Here is a 17,239-nt window from a genome sequence, read left to right on the forward strand (position 1 = left end):
AACCTGAACATACGTACGTCGTGGTGTTGACAGAGGGTGCGAGGAAGAGGGATGGCCGAGGGTGGGTATTCATCGTGGACGAAGACGAGGACGATGTCCCGCGCAGCTCCAAGCTATGGCAGTGGACGTGAACCGATGCAGCCAGCACGGACGCCCAGCGCGTCCTTGTGCCACAGGCGGAGTCTCAATCGGCCCGTCCCCGCGCCCAAGCCCTCCTTGTTGTCTTTCTCTTCCACCATAACGGCCTTGTGCAGACCGCGCAACAGAGCGTAAGTCCAGGCATCCGAACGAGCATCGTATCTGACTCTGAGATGAGCGCACTGACCAGTTGCTTCTTTCCAGGTTACAGCAGCATGGTGAGCTAGAGCGGTTAAACCGGAGGCTGTCCGCAACTGAAAGCGCCTTGGAACCCATGCTGCCTTCAAGCGCATTGTACGTGAGGCGTACCTATTTATTCAGAAGGAAAGACATGAGTAGGATGTTGGATTGTTATGCGCTTATACCGATCATTCGCAGTTATCAACTCACCTCCGGCCAGAGCTGTCGTGCCAGCAGGACACTGCCAGTGCCACTGCTGCTGACCTGCACCCGTTTTACCAGCAACGCACAGAATCGTCGAGATCTTTCAACTATCCGGATGATGGGAACATCGTTTTGTGGGTATGGTGAACAGCTTGATATCGACTGAGGTACTCCTGCTGACCATTCTCCACCCTGGCATTGCCTATCGCAGAGAGCCGGGGTCCCTGCGGCCATGTAGTCTTCGTCACGAGATGACCGCGCTTCATACGGGAACGACCAGTGAACATCTCAAGACTAAATGATGAAGATTACCCCGAACATTTGCATTCTTCGCATTGGCAGGGCGACAGGCTGGGAGACTGACATCCGTAGTGAGTGAGGTGTCTAAGGACTGAACTGTACGCAACCTCTCATCACCACACCCGACGGTCTCTACATGCCCTTTGGCCGCTTCTAGTCCCGAATCTTACGGCACTCCGGTTCTATCCATTCTCATACGGCTCATGACCATCACGACGATCGGTTGCAGATCCCCACCCGGACGCCACATAACGTATCGCTCTGCGGGCAAATTCGGCAACATTTTTGGCCCCCGAAGATGGGCATGTTCACCCAAGATGCCGTCGATGTCGACGTCGTTGCAGGCACCCAGGGCTCGAGCAGACTTCCAGCTTCGGAACGCACGGCACTCGTGAGTACGATCCAGACTACCTTCCTATTTTGGTGCTCACGCACCCAGCTCTTCAGCTCCACTCCCATGCGCACAATTCACGCTCGTTGAAAACTCCCCAGTGGAAAGCACGATTTGTAGGTGCTGGGTGCGATTGGTGAGCGACCAGTGATAACGGTCCGCCCGAGGCCGTTGTGGGGACGAGTTCCTGGTCAGCGCGACGTCGGGGGAAGTAAAGCCCCCGAGCCCCTTCGTTCAATAGTGTGGTGAGTTTGTCGCTGCAAGGCGGCGACCGTTTTCCGTATGCTGTCTTACTTTACCAGGAAAATTACGACAGAGGACTCCGTGCGCACCATATATCCACATAGTCTGTTGAATGACCTTTCTTTCGGTACGAACTCTCTTTGGAACTCGTGACATCAGTCACTCGCAAGCCTCGAACGCTTCGGCGGGCATTTGTGCTTCATCCATGTCAAAGACCCTGGGATTAATCTGCAGGTACACGCTCTCGACTGACATGAATTAAAGATCGACACCACAGCCTGAGCATCGCAGGGTATAGCACATCAATCTGTCAGAAAACGCATTGAAATCAAACGAATATCTTATTCTCTAGATCGAGCTGCGCAGCAAGTTCTCATTTGTAGTACTTCTGCTTATTCCCGTCTGTCAGCGGTGGAAGGATCCCGGATTCTCTCGCTCTGACAGCTACGGCTGCGGACTGCCCTGGGCCTGGCCAACTACGCCACCGTTCCTAGTCGTTTGTACCCCAATACCACACTCTGCGGTTCTGCCGCAAAGCTTCTGTCACTGTGCTTCAGTTATGTTCAGCACTAGCCACTGGGATCGAAGAGGAGCGCCGCACTGCGACTCCGGTTCCTGGCCCCATCAAGGACTAAAAGTGCCGTCGCCGATTCGGCCGGCATGATTAGCTTTGTGGAACACGAGAGAAGCTGTACACTGCCTCGGTGAATTTATAGCGCACACGTCCCTCGTCGTGGTATTGCTTGCCATCGAGTTGCGGCAGAGAGTATCCCACCCCTGCTCTCTGAGTCTTGAGAAGGGATGGAGAGGGAAGGGACAGCCGTGGATACAATTCGAGAGCTGCCCACGTCGTTCGTGCATCATAAGACGTCATCTGAGTGCACACTTTCAGCAGTTGAATCCGCGAAGAGACGCTGCATGTCAATGTCGCTGTCGACCTGTCTTGCCGGAGACGTTCAGCCGCATTCTCGTCTTCTCCGGCACGCACGACCGACGATCGTGTGCATTACTGGCAATTGTCCACTCAGGATGGAGCAAATATTCTTATTGCAGCAACACTCTCACCTTCAAGTCGGCGTGATAGCCGACGGACAGGCTAGAGAATGGAAAACCACAGGGCAATGTATTAGGAGGGTCGCAAAAATGGTTTAGTGTAGTTGGGACCTTGCACAAGCGGCTGGACAATGAGAAGAGACGGCTTCAGGAAAGCCGCCATTCACACCACGACAGGAAAACTGCGACGGTGCCCACGCCATGTCTAGAATAGCATATGTCACGGTTGCGATTTACTGAGAACACGCTCGAATCAGGACGGCGAGGGCCGCGAGCCTGAGAGCCGTGTCACGCCAGGGACAAGAAGGATACGCACTGTGCATCGCCTCTCGCGTCTCCGTCGGTGCGACTTTACGAGAACGCTACATCATAAGAGGGAAAGGGCGGATGGCGCAACCAGGGTAACGCCTTCGTGTCATGCGGGCCTGGGACATGGGGCCGGGCACGGGTGCGAAGCGTCGAATGGTATGGCTGCATCGTATCGCCGGTCGTTGGCTGCTTGCGGATACGACGTACCAATGAGTGCTAGTTGGTCGAAGGTGTACCGGGATGGTCAGAAGTCGCCACTTCTGTTGAGCAGAAAGATAGTGGGAGTGTTGGTGTGCAGGTCCGGTCGGAGAATTTCCAGATGCCCACGGAAGGCTGGAGATGCGTATCTGATAGCTCAGATAGAACGTCAATGGGTTCACCCTGGCGCGATAATCGTGCTTTGCACGAGTAGGAGGCGACGGCATGATGGAGGTTAGGCACAGAAGCTCGAACCCGAGCCAACGATGGCCCGTGAATGTTCGTCGCAGTGGGTGCTAGTTGCGAAAGTTGGGCTCTAGACAGTTCCACGCAATTACGGTTTGCAGCCCGAGGCGGTCTGGTGCGGTTCGCGAGCTCTTTGGAGCATCTCAGCCCTTTCCGTGCACCTCTGACACGAGCACACGACATACCTCATTCTCCGACTCGGGCCCAGGCGGGAGTCCCGTAGCAAGATAACGTACTACGAATCAGCTCGCTTGCATAGTGGCCCCAGCCCCTGTTACGACATTGGTTCGCAACGCGTCGCGTATCTGTCGGTCCGTCCAACTTCGCAGGACAGACAATACATGCCATTCATTGGATCGGTCTGTGTGGTACACGCACGTCAGTGGCATTTCCACATCGGGGTGTCGACGCCCGAGCTCGATTGATGAAAACGCACTAGCCCGACCGCCGGAGTCTTGTCGAGTTCCGTGTAGATTCCCGAGGAGTCGGTGCTCGAAGCGGGGCAGAAGCCGCACTAGTACTAACCCGGGAACGAGCTCGTGATGGAGACCGTCCGTGTTCGCCGACAATGGGAAGGCGGGACATACGCCTCGGAGCCTGATTCTGAAAGTTAATTATCACGAATCTGTGATATTCACCAGCGTCGGGTGCGATCGATGGGCGTCCCATGATCGCCGCGGCGACACAATGAATGCAGGAACAGCGGTACACTTTGGTGAGATCTTCTGTGTCCTGGGTCAGTGGCGGTAGGAGGGCCATGACCACGTCAACACCGGCTCGTTCGTGCGACGCCACGAAGCTGGTGCGCCAGCTGACTCGAGCTCAGCGTTTGCACTCATGCCAGGCCGATGACTCGTGCACTCACCGTGGGCAATCCCGAAGAGAACTGGCATGGATAATCGTGCGTTCGGTCAGCAGAGAGTTCGTCCTGCGCCTGCACCGACGTCATATGTCGACAACCTGCGCCATTGCGTAGCAAGCAGCGGTGAGAATCCCGTGCCAATAATCCTCTAGGACGAAAAGGAGGCGTACGACACAACCATCAGCACAGACCATATGGCGAAGGCAATCCTGAGAACAGAGGACCCACGTTTTGGAAGAAGTCCGGGCGAGCATGTGGTGCGCGCGCTCGGAGAGTCACTGGGCCCCTTATCTCTGGCCGCCAGTGGGCAGCGGCCAGGAGCACGGTGCGGGGCAGCACGGCAAGCAAGCGCAAAGTACGGTCGTCGTGCGCGGCGCATGTCGACAAACACTGCGCAACGGGAGGGCAACGGCTCTCTCCCGCTTACGGCAGGACAGACACGGGTGCGTGAACCAGGGTCCGGGCGTCCAATGGGGCCGCAAGAAGCACGCCTGCGAGCCAAAACGGTTCTGATGGGAAAGCGTGCGGGCCAATGACGGAGTCAGGAGCAACCCTGGAAAGGCTCGGGGCCGTCTTCGAAGGAGGAGGAGATCGCGGGAGAGATCCTGTCACTTAAGTAAGGGGGCAGCAGATAGAGCCTCGCATTTTCCCGGCGCTGCCCGCTCTGCGTCGTCCTTCCCAGGCGTGATAGCGCGCCTTCTGTTGTTGTGCATCGACTTTCTGTTCCTGTGCCCTCCCAACCGCTGCTGGGGTGGGGTTCCTGGCCCGCCCAATCTGCGACGACGCATGAGTGCACAGACAGACGGAGGCGCGGAGATAGCTGGCGCCGGCGGCGGACTCACGTTCATATAGCATGAGAGCGGGGGAGTGCCAGTTTCGTCGCAAGTGACCAGCAGTCCTGGACCCTGGCAGCAACGCGAGAGAACTGCGGCTCGCATGAAAGTACGCTGCAGGGCTACCGTCGAAAATCCGATGGACCTCCACGGCTGTGCACCCTCGGCCTCAATAGCCAACGGTCCGGCGCCTCCGAGCGAGTGATGGTGCGGATTAGGAAGGTGACCAAGAACGAACGAAAGCATCCTGCAATCATGGCCCAGCGCCGACCTGTCCAACAGCCTCTCCCTCTCAGCGCCGTCGGGGCGGGGTGGGGTCCGCGTATAATCAGGATGACCCTCCCGAGGCTGTCTGACATAGAGCAGCACAATTGCGGGTGTTTCCGATATTGGCAGAAGCTGCGTGGGTACGCAGCACGGAAAGCGTCCGGCGCCGCATTCGTTCAATGCAGAGGTTCGCCGTTCGCATATGTATTTTCTGCTCAGCTGACCGCATTCCGTGCCTCGTGCGGAGGCAAAATCGGACAGAGGCCTGGGGGGGGCACGAATGCTCACTCGCGGGATCGTGTCTAAATGCCACTGACACCCGCCCTGGCAAACCCCGAACGCAGCGTGCACGCCTGTTTAATCACCAGACCTCGCGCTGGCTCGGAAGACACAGGATCCTCGGAGATTCTTTCCAGTTGGTTGCGGGTGCATTTAATGCCTGGCTCTTGCCCTTGCTCAACCTTCTCGCACTGTTCCACCCAGCACGTCGCGAACAACCGCTTGAAGCTGGGCTTCTCTCGTCCCGCTGGCTGATGATTTCTCCCCATCACTGTCACCTGGCCCCCGTCCGCCTGTCACTCGGGATTGGTCGACGATCCCACCGCAGAGTGCTGACCACTGACCATTTCCTCCGCCGCCGCGAACGGTGGGTCCCAGGACGGGTGCCTAAATCAAGTAGTATATGATTATCAGGCACGGCCCGTCGCGCACCCTGTACGTACATTTGACATCGCTGCCCCCGCCACCATCCCAGCCACTCCTCGGAGCCTATACCCCCGTCAGCCCTTACGTAGCAGCGGGGGCGCTTCCGGGGCGCCCTCAGAACGACGGTGGCGGTGCAGCGCACTCGGCTGCTGGACTGACGGGCGGGGGAATAAGTGCCGACTCCTGCTTTCAAGCAAGTCCGTGCAACGCGGCCTCCAAGCGTCGCAAGAGGCGGCCGTCGGCCCTGTCTGCACCCTCGAATGAGCCGATTCGCAGTGGTACTTAGTGGGAACGAACACGCGATGGAGATTGGAATTTGGACTTGGAAGGGGGTCGTCCGACGTCAGCCTTGCCTCGGGGATTCGGGACGCGCTGATTGCGGCTAATTGTCAAGCTCAGACCTGGACCATGCCTTGTGCGACGATGTCCACGAGAGATGCATTAATATTGGTCTTCTGCGGAGGAGGCCCGTTCGGGCTCGCAACCACCTTGGAGGCGTGTTGCGCACATGATGCACCGTGCGCCGCCACCATCTTTGCAAGTTGACTAATAGACAGTTGACGAGGGCAACTGGTCGGCACCGGGGAGGCCTATGTGATATATTACCGATCGAACAAAGCAGGATGACGTACCCCAGGCAGAGTCTGTTTGCTAAGTAGAACCCGCGGCCCGCAGAGCGCACGAAGAGCGGCGAGAGAGTCCCATTGCAGCGCAGGAGAGGCTCCAGGCGGCGGACAGCACACGCAACCCCGACGGCGCGACGCGCCCGTCGAGTCTTCTCAGGGCGTTGGGTAGAAGCGTGCCCATCCCGCGAAGTCGAAGCACCGTGCCCGTGCCCGTGCCCGGCCGTCGAGGATCCAGACGTGATATTGCGCAGCGCGAACCCGTTCCTGAACAGTTTAGAAAGCGCCCCCACCCCACCCGAGGCGCCGTCGGCGCAGCGCAGCCATCTGTCACGGTGCGGTCAGATGCGCCTTCGCGTTGCGAACGTGAGGGGCACGGCGGGAGCGCCAAGACGAAACAAGCTTGGCCGCCCTCCCGCCGCTCGAGGCGTCGTCCCGCGACCATCGCCACATGTCCATTCCTGGTCCGTTCCATTGCCATTGCCAGTGCCATCGCTCGATCACCGAAGGCGTCCCTCCCGAGTCCCATCGAGTCCCATGGATGGGACTTCGTGCCTTCGCCGCCGCCGCCGATGGACCGCGTACGTACGTAGACGTCGCCGTTGCCTTTTGCAGCTGCACCGTCGAAGAAGTTCTGCCGCTGGGTGCTCCTTCTAGCGACTTTGTCTTCTTCCGAGTCCGCACAGTTATAGTCAGCTGTCCCGCCGGCAGCCCCGCCGAAGTCGGGTCGGGTTCCGCACCAACGATGGGCGGTTGGCAATTTCTTGGGTTTGGCAAGGTTCAGGGTGCGCAGCTGGGGAGCGGGAATATCAGAACGGATACCGAGCACGGGCAGCAGGCGCACCAGAGGGTACTGCTTGCGTTACGACGCTGCGCATCGGGATTCGGGGTCGGGCGCCGCTGCGTCGTGTACATGTAGTAAGTAGTACGTGCACACGTATATTGCGCAGCGTACTTAGGAAGGCCGCTGCCCGAACGAGCTCGGCGAGCTCAGTTTTAGGGTTTACACCGGCATGACCGCCGCCGTGGTGGTGGACCGTGGTGCAGAATCCAGATACCTGCAAAGAACGTTCGTCAGTTCATCTTCGTCAATTCAATATTAAGAATTGGGGCCGGTAAGGTTGGGCCGACGAGGCCGCCGCGACCCTTGTGGCGTTTTGGCGGGTGGTATACACGTGCAGCATGCAGCAGTAGTGACTACTAGTGACTCACCGAGCGAGTCGGAGCACAGCATGCGCAGCGAGGTCAGGCAGTACTGTGAGTCTGTGGTCACCATGGCCAGAGCCGCAGCGCGCCAGACAAAACGTGCATGACGGCTCGGGCAAAGTAACGGGACGGTTCGCGAAACGATCCGCTTGCAACCGCCACGATGCCTCGCCCAGCGCTGACGCCTCCCTGTGCGCAGTGAGTGGCCAGGCCATGATTCCACTGGCACGGCACACCTCGCCAGCTCCAACGTCAACCAGCACTGGCACTGGGACCGACGCCTCGGGACGCAGCCAGAAATAGGCACTGGCACTGCGGAGACAACTCAGCGAGCGCGAGCGTGTGCGGTGCTATCGCCGCACAGGGAGCACCCGCAGTCCGAAATCGACAAACCACCTGCCCGTTCGATCCGCGCATCGCGGCATAGCCGCGCAGTTTAGCTATGTGCGGCCCACGGCCCTGTATGGCCCTGTGCGCAGAGGGACGGGTTCGCTGTTCCTGTATCCACTCGCGCCTCGTGCCCTGGGTGCGGATCACGTCATGGACGGGAAATGAGGGCGGAAAATGCGAGAGAATACAAATGCCACTGGGAAGGGGGTGGTGGGCACGGAGAATCATCATCGAGGGTCGTGGTGGTTCTGACGACGTCGAGTCATAGTGCCCGCTGTCGACGTCTCAGCATCGATATCAACGACCACAGCGGGCTCCATGTGCGGCACCGAAGGCGCAGGCGCGGCCCGTGGGCACCTGGCGACCGGAGATGAAGTACGTTCGCGTCCGAAAACGCAGGAAATGAAGCCCGCGCACATATGCGCCACCAGCGCATGGGGACACACAACGTTACCACTGCGATTCTAGCGGCATTGGGCTCTCCCGATCGGGCACTTCGCGGTGCTGCGTGGGAGGACACGCGATGGAGAACAGTGGAATTATTAAACCGCGTGAACCCGCCGTGAGGACTGCATGGACGGATACGAAGGCGCGATGACGCACATTGGAAACGATGGGGGGAGAGAGACGTGGGCGTGGCGGGGTGCGAACAGGGCACGGAGTCGGGGCACGGAGCACGGGAAGGCTGCGTTGGGCTTCGACGAGGGGCGGCATTGCGAGCCCTTGCGGGAGGGGCTAAGTCGGAGAAGCAGGGCGGGCGTGCGATGCACCGTCGGCATCAAGGCCGAAGGCACGAAAGCAAAGATAGAGTGCAAGGGGCCAGGTCGCCTCAGCGTACTAGAAATTCTGAGCCTGTCGTGGACGAACATAGGCGATGGGAGTCGGGCGGGTCTAATTTGTGCCTTGGTGTGAGCAAAAAAAGCGCCTGGGGGGTGGGAGTGCAGCAGGAGATGAGATGAGAGGTTGTGCCGAAGGGGTCCATTATTGGCCAGGGGGATGCCGTCTTTGCACGAGAAGCGTGTGATGGTGAATGGGGTGTTGGGTGTGCAGCCAGCGTCGAGATTCGAGAATAACAATGGGTGTGTGAAAGGGAACCTGGAAGGCACGGGAGAATGGGTGCGTCCACGAAACCTCGTAGGGGTATAGTTTTGGTCCGAGGAGCCCGGGAGGACGGTACAGTCGGCAGTTCGCGGGCGGAGGGGGGGCGTGCGAGTGTGCATGTTGGTCGTGCTAAGGTTGGGATTGGGACTGTGGTGAATTGGCACCGAGGGTGAGGCGTGTTGGTCGACTTGCTATGAAAGTGTGTGTCATGCGGGAGGGGACACGGAGAGGGCAACGAGCACCTGTCATATTGAGAACAAGCTGTATAGACATGATAAGGGTACAGTTGGTACACGACCAGAGGCGCGGAGCGCAGTGTGCATGGAGCCTACGGTTCCGTACGACTGTCAACAAGGTCAAATAAGAAAGACAGTTGGGTGGAGATGAGGTGATGAGGTGGAGGTGACGTACAAAGACGGCGTTTTGGTCGGCAAATGGGGATGGATATGGCAGCTGGGAGTTGTACGATGACAATGAGAGAAACGATAACCGTAAGATTGCGGGACTGACGTGTATGGACGGAATCGGGATTGGGGAGGTGTGAAGTGAGCAAGAAGACATTGGTCAGTGGGACATGGATCATGGGCTGTATCGGATAAGGACGGGGTGATAGAGATGGGAAAGGACGGAAGAGAATTGGGTAAGAGAGTTGGACTGGTGGTGAGTGAGGAGGATGGGAAGAAGGAGGGAGAGGAGGTGATGGAGACATGTCATCATGAAGACACGGCATGGCGTTAGAGAGAGCAGAGGTCAGAAAGAAGAAAGTGGGATCAGAATGGAGAGAGGGTGCGATGGAAGGGGTGGGAGTGGCGACGAGATGAGAGTGGATGGAGCCACGGTAAATATGCGAGATCGGTTGGGAAGGAAGAATATATTCTGGGGCGGCTGCAGTGCACGGCGGTGGGGGGATGATGAGATCGCGATGAGAGGCGGGATGGGAGGCGGGGCAAGATGACGAAATAGTGGGAGCGTGTACCTGAGTCGCACGGAAGAGGAAGAGCGAGAGCCATAGCGGGGCCGCGCAGAATAGTCGGGGCAGGCTAAGAGACAGGGGAGCATATGTTGGCGGAGAGGGGCTTGTGGCTGGTGCGGGCGCGCAGAGGTGGTTTGCCCGGCGGCATGTGCGCCAGGCACGGGTGGGCGGGCCGGGGCGGGCGATAAGACGGGCTGTGATTGGACGGGTGCAGATCACACGGGGTGAGGATCTGGGCGTCTTGGGGCGGGGAGAGTCCGGGGTATGGACTAATCTGTGGGGGAGGCGTCGCGTGCTGGCTCTGGCTGCTGCGACGACGACGACTGCCCCGCACCCGCACCCGCACCCGCACCCGCACCCGCACTCGCTCGCTGCTCGATCTGCCTGCGTTCCCACTCGCCCGCGCGGACGGAAGAGAGTTCCCAAACGTGACGGGCTGCTCGAGCGTAAGCGGACTGATTGACCGTGCGCAGGTGGAAGCTCGCCCTTCTCGCCGCTTTCGGTCGTCTCGTTCTCAACTGCAAGCTCTCCGTCTCCCTCCCTGTCCACTTCCAATCGACACCTGTCCCACTCTCCCGGCCCTCCACGTGAACGCCAACTGCAGCCCATCCTCGCAAGAACACACTCCGAGTCGCCTACTTTCCTTTAAGCTCCCCTGCCACCACTCAATCCCTCCCGCCCAAAGTCAGTTCCCGCATACCCCCCCTCGCCCCCCATGTCTTCCGCGCCGCTCACTTACCCAGACTACTTCCTCCCCCAGACAGCCCACCACCACCACCACCATCAACACCATCACCAGCCCGCCTACTCGTCCCAGTCCATCACCCTCCACCATCCCCACGAGTACCCCCTAGTCCGCCAGATGCAGCAGTCTCCCCCCTCACCCCCCGTCCCGATAGACCCCGCCCTCGCCCTCTACCCCCCGCAGTACTACAACTACCAGCAACCCCACCAGCACATGCCCCCGCCCCATCTCTCCCTCTCCGCCAGTCTCTCCTCCCCCTCCTCCCATGGCTCCGAAACTGTCGGCACCCCTCCCAACGACACCATCTCTTTCAGTTCAAACGTCAACGGCAAGCGGCCCTCTTCCTCAAACAGCATCACAAACGACGGCCGAAATAAGCGGCTTCGTCAGGATGATGACGGCGATCCCGACAGTCCGAACGCCGACAAAGGAGACGAGCCCAAGGCAAAGCCCACCCGAGGTTCACGGTATGTCTCCCTCTCTTCGCGTCTCGGCACCCTGTAACCCCTTATCCAAGCGCATGCACCGTATGTCGCCGTCTCAAGATGAAGTGTGTTGGCGCGGAGAATGGCCCTCCCTGCAAGAGGTGCCAGACCGGCAACCACGAATGCATCTTCGAGGAGTCTAACCGCGGCAAGCGGTCCACAAAGTGAGCACCACCTTCTCTGTCCCCGCAACTTATGAACGCTCATTCGTAGCCCCAGGAAACACGAAATTTTGACTCGCTCCCTCCGCAAGATGGAACGTACCCTTGACACCGTCCTTCGCTCCCTCGGCAACCCTGCTCTCGCCTCGGGCATCCTCTCCCGATCGCCCTCGCCCTCATTGCAGACACAAAACACTCAGGCTCTCATCAATTCTCCCTCACCACCCCCTTCACCTGACCGCCGACACCACCGTACCCATCATGCCCCGACTTCCCCCAAGCTGCACTCTCTTCCCGAGGACGCCCTCAACCCCCTGGGTCTCTTGGCTGAGGCCAGCTTGGCCAACCGTCGAGCGCAGGCCAACACCAAGGCTAGCTCTTCGGAAGCGCTCTCCATTGACAAGGCTGGCAAGGTCGGCGTCGCCAGCGACGTCTACTTTAAACCAGGCATGTCTCCCATCAATACTCTATTTATGTTGCGGAGCTCCGTTCTCATCTCTCGTCCAGGCCCTATGACGATCCTGCCGCTACGGCGACTTTACATCGAGCGACAAGTCCAGCCTGAGATGTTGAGCTTCGTCAGCACGGAGGAGGTCGTCGCTTTATTCAAAATGTGAGTGCCCTTTCCTCCCGGAGTATCCTTGGAGATCCTGGAAGAATCCTCTGCATCTCGCTAACTGAATTGACACCCGGGCGTTGTAGATACTTCGATCACCTGAATGTGAGTTTCAGGCATTTGCGATAGACACCGAATAGCTCCCTGACTCATCCGCCGACGCAGGTACAAGCTCCTCTACTCGACCCTGACTTCCACACACCCTCATTGGTCTGCTCGCGCTCGCCTTTCCTGCTGACCTCTAGTGCGCGCTTCTCCTCGTCATCGATTCATCACCCCTGTGCTGACTCATTCCATCTCTTCAATAGTCTGCGCGGTCGCATCGCGGTTCTATGAAGCCCGTACTGACTTGCACGCCAAGTTATCCGCCCTGGCACGCAAGCTCACGTTCCAGGTCCCCGCTCAAGGATACAAGTCCATCGAGATCGTGCAAGCGTACATCATCAACGTGCTCTGGGGATCCGGACCCGTGCAGAGGTACGAACAGGACCAAACGTGGATGCTCCTCGGCATGGCTATCAGGTACGTTCTTTTACCCCGCACTTCGGCCTTTGTCTTGGCCTATCTCGGTGCCCAATTGGGCCCGGAGGCGATCTGCGTCTCTTCTTTGCTGCGTTGTTCCCGTAACGCGGGAGAGGACGTGTACGCAGTACTCGATTTGTCCTAATCTCCCCACACATGGATTTGACTCTGACGTCGTCACGATCGCGACCGGCAGGATGGCTACCGACCTGAACCTCCACCGCCGCTCGGCCGTACAGAACGTCGACACGCCGGAGAGTCAATCGCGTAGCCGTGAAGTACGCAACAGGGAGCGCACATGGATAATGTGCTTCTGCCTGGATCGGTCGTTCAGCGCGCAGATGGGCAAGCCGTACTCAATCAAAGAAGAGTACGTCCACTATTCGGTCCCTGTAGAGTGCGGGTGCTGACTGGGTCTGCCTCCCCGACCCACTCCTTCCCTTCCCTGATCGGTGTTGCCGGTGATGCCGCACTCTTTTCCACTGTTCTGCATGTGTATGTCACCATTGCGACTGCGATGGGATAGCTTCATGATCCGCAATGCGTCAACTTGGGCACGGTCTGCGGGGTGCCTGCCCTCAGACAGCGGACTCGCGGCATATGCGGTATGTAGCCATTACTGCGGATCATATGGACCCACAAGCCTAGGCGCTGACCACCGGCTGCCGACGATCATGCAGGACCTACAACGCATCTTGACGCGCAGCCTCGATCTGCTGTACTCAGGCACGGCGAACTCGTCAGGGCTGCAAGTTGACTGCGACTTCCTGCTCGTCATCAAAACGATGGAGACGCAGCTGCTGGCCTGGCATCACGAGTGGCTCAATCTGCGGCAGCTGACTGGCAAGTCCCCTTTCCTTCTTTTCGAGGGAAGTGTCTCTGACATTGTGCCTGCGCTCTGCGGTGCCGTCGTACGTCCACCTTGATTCCACCAATCGCCATTCTGTTGTGGCGCCCGCTTCCATACAGCTGGCACGACCGAAGAGGCGAAGAAGTACCGGATGATGATGTACGACTTCTACTTCCATTACGCGATGCTCATCATCAACGCGTTCGGGCTGCAAAACGCGCTTGAGCGGTCGGCGGTCGACATCGGCCACTTCTTTGCGCGCTGTCACTCGTCCGCGGTGAGCTGTGCATCGATCTTCAAGGACGAGTTGGGCCCCACGGGCTACCTACGCTACGCGCCCGACTCGCACTTCGTCATGGGTTCGTATGCCGTGCTGAGTTTGCTGAAGGTACGTTGTTGTGCTATGCTGTTGCTGTGTTTCTATGGGTGCTGATGAGGTCCTCGCTTGTGTTACATAGCTCATCCGCCCTGAGTTCCAAGCGTTCTTGGACCACGAGGAGAAGACGATTACGATCGTACGCGATGTCGCGAACATGTTCGACCAGGTCGCCGTCGGCCCGTTGCACACACCCGCGCTCTACAGCTGCTTCCTCCGCGCACTCATCAGTGCGCGTGTGGACGGGTCTGCGATCCAAGACGGGCAGCAAGTGCAGGTCGACGGCGAGACCGCACTGCAGCCAGAAAGCGCAACGGCATCCAGCAACGGTACCCATGCGCCGCCTCACATCAATGGGCACGCCCACAACCATGGCGCGTTGTCGGCGGAGACCCTGGACGCGTTCGCGTACACGGGGGAGATGGGGCCCGTCGCGGACATCTCGACGTTCCCGCCGACGATGGCGCCGAGCAGCGTGGACCACATGAACGTGCTCTCCATGGACAGCATCCTCAGCTCCGAGTTCTGGGACAGCGTCCTCGTGCCTGGTGCGTTGCCCTTGTGCCTTCCGTACTCGTTGCTGTAGCGGCGGTGTTGACGCGTTCTTCCCTTGTGCGTTGTACGTGGTGCGTGGTGCGGTGTGAAGGCTCGTCGAACTCGATGGAGAGCCTCTCTGGGGGGTTCGTGTATGGCGCGGGCGGGAGCGGGTTCATCACGCCCCGCTTGTGGATGTCGCCGCTGCCGTCGGGCTCGAGCTCGCCGGTGCGCACGAGCCTCGCGAATCACCAGGAGGGCGAGCTGGGGCTCGAGGTGCCGCTCGACCCGCACGCGTCGCCTGTGGCGGCGTAGTGCGTAGTGCCGGTCGCCTGCTTTCGGGAGTGGCGAGTCTGGAGTTGTGTATAGTTTGGTTGTTGTTTCGTTGATGCTAGTGCTTCCTGTTTTGTTTTTCTTCGGTGCTCCGTGTTCTGTGCGAATCTCTCTCTGTACTTTAGACTATTGTAAACCACTACTTGTTGCTTGTTTGCCTCGTCGTCTCGTCGCATCGCATGGTCTTTGCTCTCCCCCGTCTGCTAAGAGCTCATCTACCGTATGCACGTATGTTCCATGTCTCGCTGTCCGGATCTCGTGCGCACGTCCAGCCTTGGCTCGCTCGTGTTTCGTTTTCTCCGGCTGTGCATGTGAGCCTGGGTTGGTTTGGTTCTGAATCTGCTTATGATATTGTGTCGTGCGCGTGCCGTTTCGTCGTCGTGTCGCATCTCTAGTACTGTTACTGTGTAGTGTAGCGTCTCCGTTGGTTCTCGTTTCTCGACATACGACTGCTGGATCCGGCTCCTGTAGGCTGTGATGACTCGGACCGTATGCGTACGCGTGTTCTTGGATACTGTCTGGCCGCGGAGTTCCTCCCTGTGTGTCGGTGTCGTTTTCATGTATGAAATCATGGATGCAGATCTGAACATTGATTGCGGGCGGAGCGAGCATACCGGGTAGTAGCCACTGCCGCAACCTCAGCCTGAGGGGCGAGCGCTCAGTGGTGTAGCCTGGTTCTTTCCGAACCACCATTTACCCGTGACCACGACCAGTAAGTATTCTACTTGCTTTAGTCTTCTCATTTCAGTATTGAAGCGTAGCCGTTAAACAGTACACCGTGACCGACTGCAACGATCCGATTGGCCTAGTCACGATGAATGAGACACTGGAGCACACTTCCCATGAACCCTGTCTACCGCCAGAGCTCTGGGACAGAGTTATTGACTACCTGCACGATGACAAGCGCGTGCTCAAGCGCACCTCCCTCGTCTGCAAGGCATGGAGACCATCGAGCCAGTTCCATCTGTTTCACGATATATGCTACTACAGTCCTGAGCAATGGTTTCACGACATCCCGCCCATCCTGCAGTTCGTTACGACTGCACCTCACCTCGCGGCCTACGTCAGGGACTTTACATTCAGAAGCGGGACGTGCATCGTGTGGGAATTGCGCGACCTTTTGGACACCATGCCAGGTCTGAAGAAGGTCTGCATGGAGTCCGCCACCCCCCTCGGGCCACTCCCGCCACGCTCTCGCGCAACGCCCATCTCCGAGCTCGAGTTCCAAGACTGCAAGCTTCCTCTCAGGTCGTTTCTCAACATCCTGAGCTTGTTCACCTCCATCGACCATCTCGCTCTCTCTTACACGCTTTTGTTTCGGGAGCGCGACCCGTCGGAACCCCGGGCCTCAGTTCATACGCTGTCATCGCTTCCTGCCATCCGAACAATATCTGCGGTGGATATCTCGATCGAGCACCTCCACGATGTCGTCGAGAGGACGCCCGTAGGGAACCTTGATACCCTTGTTGTCACTTCATGTATCCAGACATGGGGAGAGGTCAATCTCTTCAGGGAATTGCTGGCGGCGTTACGCCCGACGTTGCGGCGGTTGGATCTCTCGCCCCATATGATAGACGGCAAACCATTGGAGATGATGGTGCGGAGTGCGTAAAATTTTTCACGCTTTTCACATCATACTAGCAAGCGGGCTTACATCAATGGTGATCAACATTCTGCTCTCCAGGACGAAATTGGAAGCCAGAACAGATGTGGAAGAGGATGGACCTCGAACAATGCGTCTCACTTGAGACTCTCAACCTCTTCCGCTATCAGGCCCGGTCGGACATTGGTGTCGTTCTGCAGATGTACCTGGCTGCTTGCAAGTTCGCGCCGCCGAGTCTCCGCACCCTCTACATACGCATGCAGAAGCTGCCCAAGGAGCCGTACAGCCCGCCCCCGGGCTATGACGCAGACGGGTTCTGGGACGACTTGGACCGAACGCTGTTGCGTGCACGATCGGACTTGGCCGTGACTCTCGAGTTGTGTGATACGGCACCCAATGTGGAGCAGTTCAAAGCGTTCGTTGCACGACATCTCCCGGGCGCGGTGGACCGGGGGAGATTGCGTCTCACTGAGAAGATTTTGATTGGCTCTAGTGAGTAGTACAGGGGATTAGGTGCCCTTTGCCTTTGTTTCTCAGATAACAGTAGTCTTTCGACTCGGAGTCGTTGCATTGGTTTGATTCTGAATCTGCTTATGATACGTGCCGTTTCTCGTCGTGTCGCATTAGTACTGCGTACTCAGCGTAGTAGCATCTCGTTGGATCTCGATTCTCGATATACGGTATCGGTATGTGTGTGGCCTGTGCTCCGGCTCGCCGTGGTCTCGTACCCAGACGGCGAGTATAACAGCGCACGTACTCGACAACTCGCCGCCCGTACGTTCTTGGATACTG

The 17,239-nt window shown here is 58.5% G+C and overlaps 5 protein-coding genes across 5 annotated transcripts; 3 read left to right on the plus strand and 2 right to left on the minus strand.

Annotated features, from left to right (window-relative positions):
- The first annotated feature begins 232 nt into the window (after nucleotides 1–232).
- Nucleotides 233–877, plus strand: L226DRAFT_201388 (uncharacterized protein). The gene is made up of 5 exons (XM_067672817.1): nucleotides 233–269; nucleotides 343–356; nucleotides 427–432; nucleotides 539–660; nucleotides 734–877. The coding sequence occupies exons 2-5, from the start codon at nucleotides 354–356 to the stop codon at nucleotides 822–824; spliced, it is 222 nt and encodes a 73-aa protein (XP_067541028.1). The 5' UTR covers nucleotides 233–269; nucleotides 343–353; the 3' UTR covers nucleotides 825–877.
- A 7,658-nt stretch (nucleotides 878–8,535) lies between these two features.
- On the minus strand, nucleotides 8,536–9,648 carry L226DRAFT_201550 (uncharacterized protein). Its single transcript, XM_067672819.1, has one exon. It carries the CDS (start codon nucleotides 9,366–9,368, stop codon nucleotides 8,691–8,693), a length of 678 nt encoding a protein of 225 aa, XP_067541029.1. The 5' UTR covers nucleotides 9,369–9,648; the 3' UTR covers nucleotides 8,536–8,690.
- Nucleotides 9,220–10,911, minus strand: L226DRAFT_201532 (uncharacterized protein). Its single transcript, XM_067672818.1, has 2 exons — nucleotides 9,661–10,911; nucleotides 9,220–9,593 (listed from the first exon to the last, which is right to left on the minus strand). Exons 1-2 carry the CDS (start codon nucleotides 10,829–10,831, stop codon nucleotides 9,379–9,381), a joined length of 1,386 nt encoding a protein of 461 aa, XP_067541030.1. The 5' UTR covers nucleotides 10,832–10,911; the 3' UTR covers nucleotides 9,220–9,378.
- Nucleotides 10,912–11,180: 269 nt separating this feature from the next.
- L226DRAFT_454613 (uncharacterized protein) lies at nucleotides 11,181–14,826 on the plus strand (the record flags this gene model as incomplete). The annotated part of the gene is made up of 13 exons (XM_067675186.1): nucleotides 11,181–11,434; nucleotides 11,485–11,616; nucleotides 11,672–12,064; nucleotides 12,098–12,226; nucleotides 12,316–12,334; nucleotides 12,395–12,473; nucleotides 12,538–12,751; nucleotides 12,948–13,121; nucleotides 13,278–13,356; nucleotides 13,432–13,624; nucleotides 13,721–13,989; nucleotides 14,060–14,525; nucleotides 14,624–14,826. The coding sequence occupies 13 exons, from the start codon at nucleotides 11,181–11,183 to the stop codon at nucleotides 14,824–14,826; spliced, it is 2,604 nt and encodes an 867-aa protein (XP_067541031.1).
- Nucleotides 14,827–15,616: 790 nt separating this feature from the next.
- On the plus strand, nucleotides 15,617–17,131 carry L226DRAFT_609355 (uncharacterized protein). Its single transcript, XM_067686047.1, has 2 exons — nucleotides 15,617–16,448; nucleotides 16,529–17,131. The coding sequence occupies exons 1-2, from the start codon at nucleotides 15,659–15,661 to the stop codon at nucleotides 16,945–16,947; spliced, it is 1,209 nt and encodes a 402-aa protein (XP_067541032.1). The 5' UTR covers nucleotides 15,617–15,658; the 3' UTR covers nucleotides 16,948–17,131.
- The last annotated feature ends 108 nt before the right edge of the window (nucleotides 17,132–17,239 follow it).

This window comes from Lentinus tigrinus, assembly GCF_003813185.1.
Source record: "Lentinus tigrinus ALCF2SS1-7 unplaced genomic scaffold L226scaffold_3, whole genome shotgun sequence".
Classification (NCBI taxonomy): domain Eukaryota; kingdom Fungi; phylum Basidiomycota; class Agaricomycetes; order Polyporales; family Polyporaceae; genus Lentinus; species Lentinus tigrinus.

Excerpts from the sequence above, each read along its gene's own strand:
- L226DRAFT_201388 (XM_067672817.1), top strand. Across the intron at positions 661-733 it reads ATGGGAACATCGTTTTGTGG|AGAGCCGGGGTCCCTGCGGC; the intron begins GTATGGTGAACA and ends TGCCTATCGCAG.
- L226DRAFT_201550 (XM_067672819.1), bottom strand. The coding sequence starts at position 9,368 with ATGCACACTCGCACGCCCCCCCTCCGCCCGCGAACTGCCGACTGTACC.
- L226DRAFT_201532 (XM_067672818.1), bottom strand. The coding sequence starts at position 10,831 with ATGGGCTGCAGTTGGCGTTCACGTGGAGGGCCGGGAGAGTGGGACAGG. Across the intron at positions 9,594-9,660 it reads CCGACCAAAACGCCGTCTTT|TCGTACGGAACCGTAGGCTC; the intron begins GTACGTCACCTC and ends CCTTGTTGACAG.
- L226DRAFT_609355 (XM_067686047.1), top strand. The coding sequence starts at position 15,659 with ATGAATGAGACACTGGAGCACACTTCCCATGAACCCTGTCTACCGCCA. Across the intron at positions 16,449-16,528 it reads ATTGGAGATGATGGTGCGGA|GACGAAATTGGAAGCCAGAA; the intron begins GTGCGTAAAATT and ends TCTGCTCTCCAG.